Genomic DNA, 20,616 nt, shown 5'->3' with positions numbered 1-20,616 from the left:
TGGCATGAGAATCATTCTCACTGAAATGCAGAAGTTTACTAGATGCTTGATATTCTTTAAAATGATGAATTCTCTCTAAAGACCAATTACTGACCTACAATAAATGTGCCCTCCAGAATAATGAATAAATCAAAACATGTCCTTGAAAGATGAGATCTGTCTAGTATCCGAACATTGTTGTACAGTATACTGTATATATATATATATATCCCTCAGTGTGACCTCAAATAATCAAATCATTCATTGCCTAAAACTTGTTGCCCTTGGGGGGGGGGGTCTAGCTGACATTGGATGTGCAAAAAGCAGGTTATATCATTGCCTAGTTCATCACAGGTTTGATACATACTCACGCCCAAGTTCATCTGTGTCTCACAAGGAGACTTTTCAACAGGACAAAGGTTTTTCAAACAGGTTTTTCAAAGTTAAAAATTCCTCTTCTTCCAGCTTCTATCACAAACCGACAAATTTCTGCATTCTAAGATTAAGAAACGAATTCAAAAGCTGATTAGACGGAATTTAGAGCCCCACCGCAGCAATCTCTTAGGAAAAAGATTTGGATGATGATCAGGTCGGGAGGAAAAAGATTTGGATGGTGATCAGGTCGGGAGGAAAAAGATTTGGAGGATGATCAGGTCGGGAGGAAGAGGTGTCTCCATCAGCGGGACAGCGCCCCAGTCGGTTTACCGTGACAGACCGTGAAGCGCATATCCCCCGGTAACCTAGACGGATCGTGCTTGAAGCTACAAAAATGCCTGCCGCCAAGACCGGATGTTATGACTCCTTCAAAATAAAATTGTGTTGTTGTTGTTTTTTTTTTTTAGATTTCAAAAATTATATATCCCTCAAAAAGTTATTATATAGAAAAAAATCTTCCATGAACTTTCACAGCTTCAGTATTAATCTAGTCATTCACAAAAAAATAAATAGAGTAAATAGAAACTGTATGACATGTAAGTTATTGCCTGTTTATTTTCGTACTACTAGAAGTCAATGTTAGAATATTTTGAATTCAGAATAAACTAGAAAACACCAGGAGTTTTCATTTTTTCTCCAATACCAAACCATTAAAACATGTTAATTCAAAATTCAAATTCCAAATAATAATCCAGATCATCACAAAATTTGAAAATGTTGTTATTTGGGTTCTGCTTAACCTCTCTGAAAAATGTAATAAACCACCATTAATATCTTTTCCCCGCGACCTGCGTTAGCGGATTAAGCGGGTTGGAAAATGAATGAATGAATGAATAATATCTTTTCAATTCCCCAGTTTTATTTTGAATATTAGCCGGATATGGTGAGAGCGGTAATTGGAGGAGGCTGACAGCAGTGGTCCAGAGGGAGCGTTGAGCGCACAAGTCGCTCCATCCATAACATCGCACCACTGCGGTAGCAGCGGAGGGGGACCCGGCGGCCTCACTTCATTTGCTCCTGCACGAAGACAAATCCAGGAGGGGAGTGCGACTCTCTGTCGACTTTATCACATAGGAGGACTTTAACTGAGAGGATAACCACAGCTGCGAGAGCGCAGAGGGGAGAACTTTGGGCTATTGCTCCGTCATTTTTTTTTTATTAACACATCCACCTAACCTTGGAAGTCAGACCAGTTTATTGAGAGGAGGATGGGACCGCTACTATTTTCCATCGCTCTGTGTTTGGGCGCCGTTGTCCCGCAGCACGTGAAAGGTGAGTGGAAAAGTCACTGTCAATCACTGTCGTTGTCAGAACCGATCACACGGGATTAAAGCATTTTGCAACATGGAAAGTAACAAGAAAATAATTATTGAAGACATCAATAGCAGAGGATGATTGAAATGACAGCCCTTATTGTTGGGGGAGCAGCCTGTCAGCGTGGTTTTACAAAAAATGCCCCCCCCCCCGCCGCCAAAAAGAAAAAAAAGAAAAAAAGAAAACGGATTACAATCCGTGCACGACTCGATAGTTGATTGGATTACACGTGGTTTACAGAACACTTGTGATCAGCGATGAATCCGTGATCGGTTTTATTTATCCGCCTCTCTGTAATAATTTAAGTCCGCGCGTCAAGCGCTCGCATCCAGGATGGAGATGTGCACCGCTTCAGCGTTTAGCGCGCCCTCATAGAGATAATCATCAGCTGTTTGCTCCGCTCATAATACGATGGGTCCTGACGGAGCGTTTTTACCGCCACTTTACCGTATTTCACAAACTGAATTGAGAACAAACATATGGTAAGATTCCTCGCGTGAGGGCTCTATAGATGCCAGGAATAGATGCTGGGGGAGGCTCCTGCATGGGATGCACCACGCAGTCCTTATTGACTGGGATGACACCGTTGAAGAAGGTCAATTGTGCCCTGAAAGTCTAAAAGCAAAAAGACTGTCTCATGTAGAAAGTAGATTTTTTTGGAAGGTCAAACATTCGCCTAACCTGCTGGATCAACATTACCTCCACACCTCCACCCTCTCGTCTTCATTTACCCTTCCAATTGTCTGGTGATAAGAATGCTCAAGCTTTTATCTGCTTTATCAGTGCAGAACAATACTTGTGGGATTTGTGTAAAGAAAGCAGTGCAGTCCTTATGGAAGTGGGTCATGCCATCCTGTCTGTCTCTATTCATTTAGCAATATGCCTGCAAGAGGAATCACACATGTCACACAAACCTGTCTCCAGGAGAGTGCCTTAAGGAGATTTTCTGAAGAATCCAGTGTCAACTAGGAGTCACTTAATAAATGTGATACTCCCTGCTAGGCTGGCATAATGAATGCAGGAGTACCAGGGAGCTTTGTTGCCTTGGGTCGAGTTGTTTCAAGACTCGCTGTCTTAAAAATACAACCTGAACTCATCCAACGATTAATCATAATCTGGTAAAATTTTTTAAATGTTTCCTGGAGTACAGCTGTGACCCCGTCCACTGCCATGGACCCGTTTTGGGGAGCAAATGGAGGTGGATGGAGGCTGTTAACAACATCTGATACCAGAGTGAGCATCCTCAGACCCACAATAGGCAACCCTGGTAGCTATTTTAGCACCCTAAGTGCTTTGGGATGTCTCCTTTGTTGCTCTTTTTCTTTTTTTTCTTTTCTTTTCTTTTAAAAATACTCTTTCTGAATGGAGTTCCAGAGATTGAAAAACACCAAACCCTACGATGTATTGCTTGTATGCCATGGAATACATTGTGATGATTAGTTATAGTAATTTTTAAATGTAACATCTAAGCCATACCTGCCTTCTTTACTGTCTTGCTCAGACGTAGCAGGTTTGTTCAGAGACAGCTGCTAACAAAGGCTCAATTGAAGATGTCACTGGGCGAATGTGTCCTCTAAAATTGATGGGGTAGAAACATTCGCCTTCAGGTAAAACAGACTGCATTGTTCCAAGTCAGTGTGCAATACATCACTTCCTCTGGTTGGTTACTGGTGCTGACTCTCACACATTGTTTAGGCTTCTACCTGTCTGCCTGAACAAAACATATGACTGCACCAGTGGAAACGTAGGATGGTTTTTTTTTTTTTGTGCTTGCTGAGAGTCAACTTTAATGAATTTTATTCATCTTAATTTTGGTTTCGGTGTTGTTATAATGGCTGTGCAATTAAAGCCTTTTAGTCAAATGGACAGCAATCTGGAAGTGAAGGAGGATTTGTGCTAATATCGTCGGTCACTGTTCATGTTGCTTAGAGATCTCTCACTAAACATGGATGAAGAAGCTTGTTCTTGTTTTTTTTCTCCATAGACTCACGGTTTGGATTTCTCCTTTGGTCAAAAATGTTTGATATGCCAGTTTAGAACTTGAGGGAAAGACTGATTGAGTGCTCCCCAGAAGGATCTGATGAATTTCAATGAAATATTATTGACCTGACGGAAACGAGAGGGATGGAAAAATTGAAATTCATTCAGTCCATTTACAAGTAGCTGTCATGCTTTGAGATAATGACGATGAAGTTAATAGCTGAATAACCATTGGTTTTCTTTACATAAATTAGAAAAAAAAGTCACATGGTACTTTAATTTACCTGTTTGCCCTCACGTGGAGTACAACTAACAAGAGATTGTTTTGGCAATTAAAGAAATGGATTTGCCTGCTGATGATTTCTATCTGTTTAAAAGCTCTTTACATTCACTGCCCTCTGAAGGTTATTGTTGATGCACAAGTGATGTTTCAGGACAATGGCATACAGGCTACATCTACATTGCCCTTTCCTGCGGTTGTAAATGGCATCGTCTTCAATCTGTCAAGAGAGGTCAGACCTCTGTCAGATTGGCAGCCATGATAATCAAAGGAATCAAAGCAGTTTGTTGGACCACAACCCACACAAGGCAGTGCAACGTGTGATATAAGACCATAGTAATCAATCTTCCCACCAGGCCTTCTGCTTCTGCTATAATGGCATCATCTGCTCTCTTTATTACCGCTGGCCTTTGCCTTTTTAAATACCTTTGCTTGTTTCTTTTTCACTTTGATAACTCAAAAAAAAAATCCTTTTATGTATTTCTATAAAATTTTGAGAAGCAGCCCTTGGGCATCATAGAATTTATAAAATTTTGATTACTCGTCATATTTTTTCAGCATTGGCTGAGGTATGATCTCTCCATTTAGTTTTTCCTGTGTTTGCTAAACTCATTGACAGTACCGACGTATGCAGATGAAGAGGTTATTTGTCCTGTGTGATGACAAGTTAAAGGGTACAATGTGGTTTGTCTCTGTTTAACTGTGGCTTCCATTGACCTGCCTACATTTCATGCTTGACTTGTTGGGTGGACACAGGAAGGATAGGTATAGAGGTCGCAAGGGTACATGCTGAGGAAGCACTTACTCAATAACTTCAATCTGGCCCTGAGATGAGTATTGGACAGTACGGTGAGAAAATGAACAGTTTGAGCCAGCTTTCCTTCACACAGACGGAAAAGAAATGGTTTAGATGTCTTTTTAAATGTATTTCATCCTTTGTAAATGATTAATCACAAGTCTTAGAAGGCAGGAAATAAAATCTTTTTTGGAAACACAAAATTCCCAAAACAATACATCATTGTAATATCGCTTAAAAACCAATGTTAATTTTAAAAGCCCCAAATAGACTCACCCAGACAACAGCATTTAATCTGGAACTGAGTTTTATTTTATCAGATGTGCAAATAAACACAAAGAGGTTTCACGATGAACATTCACTATGTGTCCAAATTGAAGATAACAGGTAGAAGTGTCAGTTATCATTCCCAACTTGGAAGGAGATCACTAAAGTTTCTTTTGTTCCCACTGTTCACCTAAAAAAAACAACAACTGCTGGAACTCAGGAGTAAGGAAGACAATTACTTAGCTGTAATTTAATGACAGGTGTGACCATGAAAGTCAGCGTCAAAACATGTCCATTTATATTAAAATTCATGACAACATGTCCAAATCACTTCCAATAAATATAGGACAGTCAAGGACACAGAAATCCCACCTCTCATCTAGACTGCTAGAAGAGAGGCTGGTACCCAACATCCATTTCAAAGAATCACCAAGGTCTTACATGTCTTTCCTAAACAAATTGTTATACAGATTTTCAAGGTGACGTCAGACTTATTATCTGTGAATCGTTTTGTCAGACACTGAAAACAAAGTCCTTTAAAAACATTATGCAGTATAGCTCATATAATCAACATCATCAATCCAGTCATTTTTGTTAATGCCTCTTTCAGGCTGTAGAGTAGCAAAACAGATTATATGAACATTTCATTTGTAGTGTCATTTCTTATTGAGATTACTTCACTTTTCCCAGCTAAGAATATGCAGCAGCCTACACCTTCACAAGACCACATGCCTACACAGCCTACACCTTCACAAGACCAAATGCTGGTTTCAAGTAATCCAGTGATTAATGAACCAACTTTTTAAAGCACTGACACTCCCTTGGCGTGCCTGCCTCTGCGGGAAAAATACAACGAGTAATGAAATTGTGTGATGTCTCAAATACATGCAGTGTAACCGCTTTCACATATTATTAAGGATTATTCGTGATCCTGCTGAGGCTTACTAAATTGTCAAAGAACTTTTAGAAAGAAATGAGTGCAGAATAGAAAGAATGGCATCAATGACACAGAAAAGTGGTGGAAGGACAATATTGAAATATGTATAAACACATTAAAAAAATAAATAAAATGCTCACTGCTATTGCTGTCATAAGAAAAAAAAAGCTTGTCTTTAAACCTTAACTTAACCAGATTAATCTGACTGCTATTTAAAAGCTCTATGGGCTTGTTCAGGCCAAGATAGGATGTGACACAAACAAGTGAGGTTACAACAGACAATTTACTTTCTATAAAAGTAAAAAGAAATTACTTATATTAACACTGGTCACTCATCCACATGGTCAAAAATCAATCAGGATCAACAAGAGGTATAGGACATATTTACAGCCCGGTGTGCCCACGTTTATATCAGGTGTGGGAGCCTTAAATGAATCCTGACTGCACAGATCAAGGTCATTTTGTCATTTGTTTAGATTTTGCTCTAGAAAACAACATGCGTTTGTCAGCATGTCAAAAGTTTAAATCACCCCATTTATGCTGCACAGTATCAAATACTAACTGTAGTTGACTTGTATATCATAGTATCATCCGCATAAAAATGGAAATTTGCAGAGGTAACATTTTGATCAAGATTGTTAATGTATATTATGACTTAAAGGGGTTCTTTGACAAACCCCTGTGGTGTTCCAGTGGATAAACTAAGGGAGGCGATACCTTCTAAAACACAGATCTCCTGAAGGAATGTAGTTTGATGGTGAGATGAAATACATACAGGGTTTATGTGTGGTTGAATTAAATTTTCAAACTGTTAACGTTGAGATGCATTCTTTGTAATTCACCTTGATACCAGAGAGCTAATCATTTCATACATTTTTTATTTGTTCACATCAATCTTCCACTGGATGCACTACAGAAATAATGAACGTAGTGAAACCTATTTTCCACATTTTTCTATAATAAATTAAATACTATTATCTTACTGTTAATGTAGAGGCCTGGTAAATTTTCATTAAACTCGATGAGCTCACACAGAAACACAAACATGGGTTTCAATTAAAGTGGCAATGCCGCAGTACCTTCATCATTATCATTATAGTGAGTATGTTATTTTATTTGTCTTCTATCTTTCTCATAAAATTTGAAGTGGTACATTCAGCATTCTTAAATATACAGTCAAAAGTCATCCAGATAATTTGCCTTGTTAGTAATTATCATTTTTCTTGCCTTTGCATTGAATGTCATTGTTCACTGACATGTAACGTATAATTAAATCAAATTTATGCAGATGTCTGCTCGCTGAATATCAAACGTTCTCTATGTTTTACTAAATTTAATGCAATTAACAAGCAAGGATTCACTGTTTCTAATACAGTGCGCCCTCGCTCATTCGTGCATCAATGCCCGTGACTTCACCTCATCTCAGATTTTTGGTAGGCAGTCATGTGATACCGTACACACATTCTATTGGCTGACGACATCTGGAAGCGGGCTATGTTCCGTGAGTCTCGGACTTGTGTGAGACACACAAAATGCTTTAAACAGTTGATAAGAGTATGGGAAAAGGTAATACAGATAAAAGGTGGTTTGGGGAGGGTTCATAAACATTTAAAATACCATAAAAAGTGAGATAAATAGTTTGTCGTTCTATCGCGGAACTCGTTAATCACATGTGTTTCCTTGAACGCATTAACCTCGAGGACTGAGGGCGCAATGTACTGTACCTAATGGCGCTTCAGTGCTTATTTTGTTGGCATTTGCCCCCCCAAAATCGAAATATATTCGGATAAATTTTACAGTGGCAAGTCAGGTAAGAATTATTGAGCACAATGTGTACTTCAAGTTTACATTAAAATAGAGTAGTTCCTGAATTGACTAGTGTGTAATGTGTCTGTGAGTGAGAGAAGGGGAGTAGCAAAACTAGTGTCAGTAAATGTGGACAAAGTTGAGAGAAAATGTAACGGTAAGTTGTCATTGAGGTGGTGCAGGGTACACTGTGTTAGTTAATAGATGCTGTAGCTTTTCAAAAGCAAGAAAAGTTCATGGAAAATTACTTAAGTTAACCCAAGGAATAAAAAATGGAATAGAGGAATAAAAAATGCATGTGAGCAGACATTCCTAAGACGAAGTTCATTAGCTCTAAAACTGGGTGATTAAGATTTGAATCAATACACTGCATCATTCCTATACAGCCTCCTCCCTCTCATTACTGATTGCTTGAATATCATAGCAACTGAATATTTGCTATACCATCACTGGTTTTCTGACCAAAGCTATGGAGGAGATCTGGGATTGGTCAATAATGGAAAGGTGGCACATTGTTGCCACCATACGTTTCCATTTATTTGTGCTTGTGTTTGTGTGTTCACTGAAATTCTTATTCCATCATTTATGAACGCATTTTGTTGTTAGCGGTTTAATAATGGGATATGTCTTTTCTGGATTTTAGTTGTTTTGTTCTTTTAAACTACGGCTACATATAAAATTAAATAACAAATTCAGTATATTAGTTATAATCTATACTTATGTGTGTGTTTATTTTTTTTTTGCGTAGGTGTAGAAACAGTTGTGAGGCTGGAGTGCAGATCTCACTGACAAGCATCAGGATAGATTCTTATTGCAGTATTTATGCGAGACAAGCATATTTTTTTGTATCATGGTGTGAGTAGAAACTAAGCTCTCTGGATCCACCCAATTTGGCATTGGGAGCTGTCAGAACAGGCCATTCATTATCGATAGCGGTCATGAGTGAAAGAGTCCATCTTTCCACAGCCGATCAATAAACCGAATAAATTATTTGGGTTGAAGTGCAGGACTGCAGCAGCCTGTAAATCTGAGGAGGTGTGAGCAGTTTCAGACGGTAAAGCTCCAGTGTGAGACCAAAGGTTGAAAACAGTGGGATTAAAATGAAAATGTCACATTTCGCATGAGTTTAAAGCCTGTTGGCAGACAGTTTGGCTCATAGGTCTTTAAATGGTCTTTACACATACAGCGAGCTCCTGACATATTTTTTGAGATACACTATCTTTGTGAAGCTTGTGCGTATTAAACTTCTGTTACATACTTCAAGTTTCCCTAAAAATTGGTGCTTTCCACTTTTGTAACATGAGTAGGTGAAGGCCATCCAGCCTCATGGAAAGTTTAATAATCTCAAAGCTTGCAACATTTACTTAACTTTTTTTTTTTTTTTTTAATGAAGAGTATGCTTTGGTTCCTGCAGACTGAGGTTAAGCTTGCTTTAGTCAAAATACAATTGTGGAGTTAAAGGAATGAGCTTTGCTTTGGTCTGATAAAGTCTCTCTGCTGGGCTCTGGTATGCTGCTGCATTTCCAATAAGCTCTTTCTACTTATTTGAGATCAGATGTGTGCATCTGGCTTAAGGTTTCCAACAAGATCTAAGGAGACATGGGCTAGTCTTTCCCACTCCAGAAGTAAATTGCATAAAGTGATCCATCAGACAAAATATAATTTAACCTCTTCTTCTTTTGGATTAATACACTTAGTGCCATCTCTTCTCTTTTTGCATCCAGTTGTTACTCTGAATAAAGCTGTGTTATTTTGACAAAAATATGATCATGAATCCAATGTCCTGGAAATGTCTTAATCTTGAAGAAGCATCAGTATTCATCAGTTAATGTACTGCAGTTTACCATCTCCCCACCTATATATTAAAATAAGCTCACTTGAAAACCTCACGCTGTCACGCTTCCGGCGTCGACCCGGAAGTTAGTTGCGGACTTCACATTCGTCCATTTCTTTCATTTACAGAGCTGTTTTGGCTTTGTCAAACAGCGGTTAATATTCTTTGATTGTGACGGACCCCCGATGCTTTGTCCACCAGGATTGAACTCATGAATCCGGTGTCTACCCGGATGGCCGGACCATAATGCCGAAGCGGCCTTCGTATTCGTCCATCCCATACACACGGAGCCGTTACGGACACAGCGGTTTGTTTTCTTGTGAGAAAACAAAGTCTGATATTACTGTTTTATCGTGGAATTTCCAAGGGTTCCCACTAGTTTAAATAGATAATTATATTGTAAAGACATAAATGTGTCCAAACATGCTTATGATTAACAAAATATATCCACATAATAAACACTTAAATGCCTGAAGAAAACAATACAAAGTTATGTTACTGTTACAATAATAGTGTTTGCAAGGATGATACTGGTTTTTTAACATCATTACAAATGTTTGTTATGTCTCCTGTCATGGTTGGTACCAACCAATGCTGTGTGTGTGTGTGTGTGTGTGTGTGTGTGTGTGTGTGTGTGTGTGTGTGTGTGTGTGTGTGTGTGTGTGTGTGTGTGTGTGTGTGTGTGTGTGTGTGTGTGTGTGTGTGTGTGTATATATATATATATATATATGTTATTTTATTTTTTTTACATATAAAATCCACGCAGTGCCATATAATTGACATCAAGTTACCTCTTCCAGTTGGTAAACTGGCTGTTGTGTTTTCGCTTTCTGTTACGGGCTGTTAGATCTGTCCATCAAGGAAATAAAAAGCTTATCAGTATTACCGACATAATTTTTTAGGATCCCTGTGGAGAATGTTTTATTACTCAACCCTAATGCTGATCACTTATTTTTCCTTCATCTCTCACATGAGTAGACACAGACCTTGTTTGTGCATTTCTAGACTTATCCAGACTGTAATACATTGGTGTGTGTGTGTGTGTGTGGGGGGGGGGTACTTGGCACAGTTACTAGGGGACAACTGGTGCAATTTGAGGCAAAAGGCATGGTCACAAATGGAAAAAAAATTTTTTGGGTCAGTGGTGAAATTTGGACTGAAAGTAACATTGCAAGTAGACTGCATTTCATTCCAGTAAAAGACAGTTCTTCTCTTGGCATGATTGTGTTGTGAGGATCTGTGGGTGTGTGAAGATTGGAAACATGAAAGGACTTTATAAACTGTAATTTCTATTTATCTGGAAAATGTATTGCTAACACCTTCAAGATCCTGCCCACCACTGAGTTGAGAAAATGAATTTAAATCTAATTCATGATTTTCCCAAAAATGACATGAGTAAGTTGGTATATGTGAGTGCATTTTTGTGTCTGTGTGCTTGATGCTCTGAGAGGTAACCTAGAAATGTCAACACACAGAAATCTAGGCAGCGATTCTGGCTCTTCTGCACAGTGAGGATGTGCATTCATACGTCACTCATTTGCCAAAAAAACAAAAACAACATTCCTTTATTTTCATGTCAGACATTTCTCTTTAATAAAAAATTGTCCTAAATGATAACAAGTGGGTGTTTGGTAAGTGAATGACAGCAAGAAGGAAGTTATCTATTAAAAGACACCACAAAATGTGTTATTTTGATCTTGGAAATCTGTAAGCTGGTCTTTTAACTCGAATGTGATTTAACTGCCCTGACCTACACATTTGAATTGGCATAAAAATTGTACTACTGTATACATGCAGTTTAACTCTACTTTGGTCAATTCAGTAGGTCTTGGGCCCAGGACCGGAGGGTGGCTGGTTCGGAGCCCATGCGGACCAAAAGGTTTGGAGTGTGAACTGGCAGTGGCAGTGGTAGTTCACTTCCTGAGCAATGCTGAGGTGCCCTTGAGCAAGGCACCATCCCCCAAGCTTTTAATTGTGCCGCAATTAATGCTTTGTTTAAGAGGCAGTCATGTGTGCATGTAATTGTTTTTTTTATTGGAGTTTTTTTAAATTTTGACCTATCTGCCATTTTCTTCACATAATATTTTTCTTTTTGGCTTTTTTTTACAGTAGTGGGGCAATCTATGTCCTTGGATACAAACTTTCAAGTTTAAAGTGTAATGTCTCAGGCCCAGATGTTTTAGATTAACCTTGGGCGTGTGATGCATGACAGGAAAGAGAGGGAGGAGGAAGAAGAGACAGTTTAATGAACAACAACCACTCACCTTCAAACTTCAAAGTAAAGCCCATGAGAAATCCATTAAAAAGGAATACTGAATAATCACAGCCCATTGTCAATTGTTTGGTACAGGCATTGAGAGACAAGCTCTGAAAAGAGGGTAGTGACCAGCGGCATGATTGTTGGCCTCCCTTTCTTCACCATTGTTTAGTATCTATGAAATATTTACTGCGCTGATCTTTTTAACTTACCTCAGTTGTTCAATGTAGGTGTTCTATGCTGCAGCTGGAAGCTTAATCATGCTGAGATACACTCTGAAGGCCAACCTTATAAGTCTTACTCTGTTGAAACCGTGAGGTGCCTGAAAAGTTAGATTAACAGCTGAGTAAGTTCAAAAGTGTCTTTCAGAGTTCGTGCATTCAAAGAAGAATCTTTATGGGATTTCTCACCTCCCTCATTCTCCCTCTGTTTCTCCCTATCTCACATGTCCACATTCTGTGGAAGCTATAATTAAAATCACAGGTCTTACGGTGATGGCTGCACCCGGGTAAAATGACCAACTGAATTGACCAAAATGATAACGACCTGTAGATTTTGATCATGGAGCAAGTGCATCTCCATTGCATCATCACACTTGTTTTTCTTTTTAAATGATTTTATTTGCATCAGGCATTCATTTATGCATCAGCAATTCATTTCCAGTTTGTGCATGAAATGATATTTGCATCCGCTCCAAAATTCTGCTTCTACATCTGAAATTAAGTGAGAGTTTATTCAAAGAGAGACAAAATAATCACACATAAGTAGCTGCAATATAAAGTGTTGATGCCTGTAATCACCCGTGACCAGAGCTTACATTATCACTCATGGAGCCACTGTATGCCGAGCCTTGTCTTGCTCAACGCTAAGGGTTTTAAACTAAGTAGCGCCTGTTACATGAAATTCACGAGTGAGGGGAAAGCAGGATGAAAAAATTCAATTTGTCAAGGCCTGCCCTTTTCAGTGCACACAATTCACAGCTGAGGCGAGGGGATGTGAAGCACAAATATAACAAGGATCACAGGGTATTTTGTGGCCACTTCTTCATGTGCTTTTAACGTACGCTGGAACAAAGCAATGACATCACCGTAACATTTTTCACACTTTAAATTGCCGGTATGACATTAACCAGGAAAGCATGAAACTCTTGCTACGTGGAGACAGTGAAAAGTGGTGCAGTGTATTTTCTGCCATATTGGCGACCATAAGACCTGATTATTCCCATTAAAACCAGCATAAGTCGCATTGACCGGGATTGTAGATAAAATTCAAAGATGTACAAAGAAAGTCAAAGAAGTGGCATTGATCATTTCATCCGACTTTTATCATCATGAAATGAGCCTTTTTTCAATGTTACTTATAATACAATTAAAGAATAATAATATTCAAATAAGGGGTTTTCCTGGATTCATCAAAGTTAGGGTTTCTTTGAAGCTACAGTATCTGTGTCTCTCAACTCTACAGTAAAAGACAAAATATTTAAATTTGCTGTACTACCACGCCCTCTGTGAATGTTTAATCAGACTGTGGTCATTATTATTCATTATTTATTTATTTATTTTTGTGTGCGTATTCCATAATTTTCTTTTCATCCAAAATGTCAAACATAAAACACCACGACAACAAGAAAGCTAATGAGGAACACATTTAACAAACAGGACCTCGGGAATTCCTCCATGTTGATGAAAATGCATTAGTTGCATAAAGAAGTCACACAAGTTTAAGCTAAAATGTCTTTCCTCCTTTGCCCCCTTTTCATGCCTCATCTCTTAATCTTTGCTGGCATTTCCCATCACTGGCACCTTCCTCTTCAGCGGTTACTGTGAAGATTCAAATGAGACGTGAGCTCCACTTCTTTATGCATGTTTGATGAATCTTTTTATGCCGCTTCTGGGAAACATGTGGGAGATCTTGTCTGGAAAAAAGGTACAAAAGATGGGAGGTTTGCAAGTTTGTAATGAGGCTAGCAAGGCTCTCCTGGCTCATGAGCAAACTAGGGCATCTGTAATGAGTGTGCAGAAATGAGGTAGCGGGGGCAGAGGGAAGGGGAGAGGGGAATGTTGCAAACCTGAATTGAGTTGCAAGCCTTAGCAGCAGCTGTCAAGTCATTCATATTGAAACTCCCACTCAATAGGAAATGCTAAATGAATTTGAAAATGATCTTTGTCCTTTGTTTCCTTCCCCAAAAAGGTTTGGCTGGGTTTTTAACAGGGGTTACAAAATTGGATGTTTTGGTTTTTTTTTTTCTTTTTTAGATCACACTTCTGCACCAATATGTTCACCAAGTCCCATTTTATGTGGCTAAATGTGAGAGCAACAGTAACAAAAACACAAACCTGCTCTGCACAGATTTCAAATATCTGCTAACTGCAACCACTTTAAATTAAATGTCACCTCATTTCCAGAGCAACGTAACTCCATCCATGCAATGCCAATATTTGCAAACGACAGTCTGAATCCATTGAAACATTTGTTACATCACATGAGCTGCGCTGACTTACCTTAATTAGCGAGAACTTGAATGAGGAATGATATGAATTATTCTACATTATGTTAATTAATGCCATCCATCATAGAGTATTTTTTTATGGCTCTGTGCTAGTATTTGATTTAGAACAGAGAGAGACTCAGATATACTGACATTTTAATTTGGTTATTTATTTTTGTTTACCATAGCATTTCAATGACTGTCTATGGTCTCTGGATCCCGTGTCTAATGCAACTTTAAAGACAAATTAATTAGCAATATAAAATTTAAAGGCATGTATGTGTTTTAAGCTTTTAGACACAGAACACTGTCTATAGTTTTGCAAAAGTCATGATTAATTATCTCACTGGGATTGTCAGACTGAAAAAAATTTGTCCTAGGAGTTCATTTCCATCTCAGCAGTTTGAATCAGTAGCCTGCTAAGGCGTTCACATAAAATAATTCACTTCGCAGTGTGACAAATGCAAAGGGCAGGCAAAAGCTGAGCAAACTAATGTCTCCAGTTTGCTTTTGCTGTCTGGGTATTTAAATTTAAAGTCTGCTGTGTCATGGGACGATACTGTGTGTGTGTCCAGGTACAGCATGTTGTGTTGGATCTGTAGGTTTTGGGAAACCTGGGCTCTGCACCTTGGAGGTTGGTTGCTAAGGGTTGCCAAATCCAATCTTTTTTTATTTTTTTATTTTTTTTTACTACAGCTTGAATTAGACATTAATAAATGGGGTGAGATGCACACAGTGAATAATTAGCCCTGCAACATTTACATATGTCTGCTGTTGCATCTCATTATAGTGGTTTTACAATTATTTATATTGGCATCATGGTGCAGTAAAATTATAAAATGCATTGATTCACATTTTGGAACTTTTTCCATGAGGAAAAAGTTAATAATAGGAAATAGTAATAGTTAATAATAGAAAATAATAGGAAATACTTCCATGAAGACTTCATGCTCTGTACATAGGTGGTTTCACCTCAAGACGGTCAGAGTTCTTAGTCCCAGTTTCTGAAAAATCCTGCAAACCCCCCATACCCTGAGCTGAGTGCATTATCGCTGCCCCTGGCCCATGGTGAGGACGGGTATTGATCTTATCCTCAGACAAAAGCCCTCTGTGCACCTTTGCAAGGCTTAGAGTTGGAAGAGGCAGGATACACTGTAATGAGAGCAACAGAGGGCAGCGTATAGCTAACAAAGGTGGATACCTCCACACTTAGGAAAAGAAAGACGCACAGTGAGCATTTTTATTTATTTATTTTTATTATAGCCTTCTTTTTTTGGGGGGGGGGGTACACAGTTTAGGTCGTAAACACAACACGCACTGTTGTCTTGATGGACTTGTCTAGAATTTAAGACTCCTGAGGGAACGCATCTCAGCGCAAAGTGTCTGAGAAATAAATTTGGTTTACTCCTCTTATGCAGTTAGAAGACCAGGGGACGTGGTCTTAAACGATTAAAAGCGTTTGTCACTGAAAGTGGTTTGGACTCACCCGGACCAAAGAGGGTACAAGGGCTCTGGAATAAAACATCCCAACTCCTATGAAGGCATGCATGGTGACAGGAGTTGTTCTTATGATAAAGACTCTAAAGAGATAACTCCAAGATCCCAGAGGCCAACCCACAATTGTGCCATACTTTGAGTCTTTGCTGTGACTGTTACAGGTTTTTGGTAAAGCTTTCCCAGAGCTTAAATCACTTTTGAAGCTAATAGGTAAAGATTTGACAAGGATTAACTATGTAAGAAGTCTATTACAGAGTGGTCATCTCTGTCTAAGGTGTTGTCTGCTCAGACTAGAAAACTGGTACTAGAAAGTGACTGCATTTAAGATTTGCATTTCAAATTTGTGCATCTTGTAATTTTTCTATAATAAGATTTGTCACCAACACTGTAGTTGCACATCTTTTTTCCTGTCGCTCACTCTACCTGTCTCTGTCTCTGTCTCTGTCTCTGTCTCTGTCTCTGTCTCTGTCTCTGTTTCTGTCTCTGTGTCTCTCCCTCTATCTCTTTCTCGCTCCCTTGCCCTATTCTCTCATCTGTCTGGGTCTTGACCTGCTCTTCTTCTGGGGAATGCCTTGGTATAAGCTGTGTTTATTAGCCATTGCATAAATCAACCAAACTGAATTCAGCAGGGTTGATTCGAAGCTGCTGCAGTCAGCCGGTTAGCATAGCATAAAAACTGTAAACTTTGGAAAATGGCTAACCTTGCTTTTCCCACTGATACAACCTCATGCCAAACATAAAACAAATATAACAGATTGAAAAATCTATCTGCTAGTGTCATCTGAAGGTTCCCAATGAGCACAGTTTTCTTGATTCTATTATACAAATGAGCTATTGTATTTTGTCCCACCTGAAATAAGGCAATACCTGTTTGGACCTCAGTCCATTCTGCCTCAGTTCTACTGGTGGTAGAAATCACTTACACTTATTGACGACGTTTTGAACCCTAGCAATAGGGTGACTTCACATTGAGCTCAGAAAGTTTCTGTCATCCTCAAAAATGTCCCTGCAACAAATACCCGAATATCTCCTCTGTGGATGAGGTCCTCCCCAAAATCTTTCTTAGCGTTCCCAACCAGCACACTCCCCCGTTACCAATTTTTTTTTTTGATGTTTTTGATGAGCTGCTTTTAAAATTCAGCGCCTCTGCAGTCTCTCTCTGGAGCCTTCCAGTTCACAATTCTGGGTGTTCATTCTTCATCTTCCTTTGTAGAGCTGTTTCTGAACAGTAGACTGAGCGCTGTATGTGTTCGGCTTACCAAGACCACACTGTTTGTCTTTCTACTCTTCCAAGGATGTTTAGCATTTTCATCCCTCCCTAAACATCTTTTTTCCCCTTCTCGCTCTCTCCCCTCCTTGAGGCCAAAGCGATTTTGTTCCCTTTGGCTATTACATCCAATTAGGAAGAGTGAGAGTTTCACCCCCCTCCTTCTTTTTCTTTCTTTTTTGTTTTTTACACAAAGAATGTGGAATACAGTGGAATGAGTCAGGGTCGTCCCTTCTGTTCTTTGATGTGATGGAATTACACTTTAGTACACACTTGGCGTGGAAACAAAGATGTAGTTTATGCTTTCAATTTTAGATTCTTTGACATTTTAGTGAACATTTCCCACAAAGGAAGAATGAGAATGGAAAGCCTGTTGCAGACTGTTGCGTCTAAATTGACTATTCTATTGCTTTCTTAAAAGCTATTCCAATGGCTTTTATATCTCTTTTGTTGACTTACAACATGGTTCTTACTATAGAATATATGTAGAGCATTAAGATACTTTGCAGGAACGACCATTTTGCATTCAGAGGTCCTTCAGTGAAAACTAGGGCAGGGACACATATCAAAAGAGTATTCAAGATAACATTTAAATCCTTCTTTCTTCTGGAAATTTAAATAGCATTAGAACTGTGTTGAAATAAATAAAATGAAACCATAGTTGTTGTTTTTTTAAATCTTTTTTTTAAACTTATAGTAGTGTGTGTCATTGTGTGCACACTGCAGACTTCTTTAGTACTGAGAATAGCAAACAACCTAACCAAATGGCAGCTCTGTCAGTTGTTTGTTTCAAGTATCTCCAAAGCCAATGACAGAAGTTGGGGTTGTAAGCAATGGGTTGAATTTACTTTTGTTTCTGTGGTTAAGTATTTTTATGTACTTGTTCTATCAGTACATTTACTATTACTTAAATACTGATCAATACTCCATACAGCATGTATACACTGAAGGGATGACATCATTATGGTTTAAGATGGTCTTTACGAAATAACTATGTTCCTTAAATAAATCATACAACAGGCTTGCATTTATCAGTTGTGTCATTTTCACCTAATGTTTCTTTTAAAGCTATATTAATATTCATGCATAATATATTTATATGATGGAAGTCAAATATAAACAGGTTTTCATCTAAATTAGTAATGAATACAAGATAAACCTGATATAATCAGTCACACAGTCACATCATATTTTGCCTTGACTGACAACGTGTGCTCTTCTGTGTGACTGTTGAACATATTGACACAATGGAGCTTGCTCTCTCACCTCGATTCGTTTCTGTTTTTCTTTAAATGTTCTTTGATTGTCTGACTTTTGCACCTGTTTCTAAGTCAATAATATCTACTTTTACATTCACATGAATCAATACAGCCCCTCCTCATCAGTTCTTCTTAACTTCCTCAGAAGTTAACCTTTAGAGTTCCATCTCAGATGACAAAAATGATTTGAAGTCTGGTCAGGCTTTCTTCTTCTTAGCACTGATGCAGCCCTTTTTTGTATTATGCATGTGGATGTACATTAAATACATACACTTTAAATCCAGTCTTTTCTGTATGGAATAATTCTTTAAAGTATTTTTAAAAAAACAGCAACCCAGAATTGAATATAGTCTTGTTTATGTTTATGTGGGCTTTGTTTCTCACATGCATGAGGAAACGCGAGACATTTGATGTATGCCGCTGAAGCGACCTCCTCTTTCCGTTTGAATCATTAATTTGACAGATTCAAACCCCTTGCCACACCATCCATCTCAGTTTATGACATTTGTTTTTGTCATTTGTCATGGATGTTTTGTTTACGAGATTTTCTGCACAGTAGGACACACAAGATGGTAAAAGCATGCCTTATAGACAATATCCATGAAGGAGCACTGCTTCAGTCCCATGCATATCATCCCCCATGACAAGGCTGTTGCTCATTAGACAGTGCAGTTATTCATGACGGAATTGTTTGTTGAAGAACAGCAATAATTAAATCTGTAAATATGCAGTCTTCTTCTTTTTTTTAAAAAACCCAGCAGCTTCATGGTTGTGTTGTCTATCAGATCTCAGAATCTGCACACAGTTTACATTTCCAACGCCAAGAAATACATTCTGCTGAGTGGATCTCTAAAGTGTATCTCATGGAGAAGCCTCCTGTTATGTGTGGATAAATATTCATGGCAACCCTAGTCTTTATTGACCATTAATAGGAGATCCCTTGCAAATAATATCAAATTCAGACATTTCACAAAAACATTGTGAAATCTGATGAAGTGATAAAATAATAACGTACTGACTTTTTTTTATAGCCGAAAATTAAAGTTCAACTACACTGCAACACAATGTTCTGCAGACACATTTTGTCTGCCCATTAAAACTTAAGCAAACCATTAACAAAACATTGACAAAACACTAACATGCCCATTAAACATCTTAACTCAGGAACAAATGAAGTGACTGCAATTCAGATTTGGTTAAACTAGTTATTGGACACTTTTCTTCAAGTTGTGTCGACGATATTTGCATCATGTCCTAGTTGCAGAATTTATAGCTTTTTGAAGAAACATCCATATTTGAAGAATAATCTACAATCATTGATACAACTTTGCATTCTAATTTAGTTTTATCTTTGCAAGCGGTACAGTATTCAACCTCAGGCCATTCTTGCATAATTTGTTCTCTTGAAAACATTTCAAAGTATAATGACTATCCAGGTCATACTGGTCAAAATGACCTGCCCTAAAAAAAAATATAAAATAAAGCAGTTTGATCGAATTTAGATTACATTTTTTCATTCATTGTTTCTGATAACAAAGTATGCAAACAACAACAACAACAACAACAACAACAACAAAATCATAAACAACATCAATCAAACTAATGAATGGAACTAGTTGCTCATCCACTGTTACTTAAGACCCAATTTTGTGGAGGAATGGCAGATGCTGCACCTACTGTATTTATCCCAGACCCCCATTTCTGGCTGCCAGTTTGTCTGCCACACATCTTGAAGGTCTTTAGTCACGGTTATTAAATCATAGCATTCTTGAGAAAGTGTGAAAGTCTTCCAGAGGTACAGTGACATGGAAAATTGCCTTTTTGCTCCCCCCAGAGACTAGATGCATCCCTGCCTTAGGACGTGTAAACACCTGTTAAGATTAGCAGCTCTATGCAGGCATGCAGGTAAATATCATCCATGAGTTCCCAGTTGTGTTTTAACATTAAAAAAAAAAAATCGTTTCCATTTTCACTTTTTTTTTAATAGCCGTTGTGATGACCAGGTTAAATGTTGAGGTGATGATCTGGTCGTGGGCAAACTGGATTGCCCCACATCTGCACTTGAAGCAGTTGTTGGTAAATAAGAACAACCGATGATGTATCCCAGTGTATATCCTTTATTTTCCTTATATTCCCAAGTATGAACAAGTATGAACTTGAAATAATCTAAGATGAGATGATCTAAGGGGATTTTTCTGCTGCTGGTCATCTTTGACACGA

General features: G+C 38.3%; 1 protein-coding gene across 2 annotated transcripts in view; it reads left to right on the top strand.

Moving 5' to 3' along the window:
* The first annotated feature begins 1,391 nt into the window (after nt 1-1,391).
* Nucleotides 1,392-20,616, top strand: part of edil3a (EGF-like repeats and discoidin I-like domains 3a) — a 100,620-nt gene continuing 81,395 nt past the window's right edge. For both annotated transcript variants that reach the window (XM_068311043.1, XM_068311042.1), the window contains exon 1: nt 1,392-1,686. In XM_068311043.1, coding sequence (XP_068167144.1) covers nt 1,623-1,686 — 64 coding nt within the window. In that variant the 5' untranslated portion in view covers nt 1,392-1,622. The remainder of the gene's footprint in view (nt 1,687-20,616) is intronic.

This window comes from Antennarius striatus, chromosome 3 (genome assembly GCF_040054535.1).
Source record: "Antennarius striatus isolate MH-2024 chromosome 3, ASM4005453v1, whole genome shotgun sequence".
NCBI lineage: Eukaryota > Metazoa > Chordata > Actinopteri > Lophiiformes > Antennariidae > Antennarius > Antennarius striatus.
This window is presented reverse-complemented; position numbering and strand designations above follow the sequence as displayed.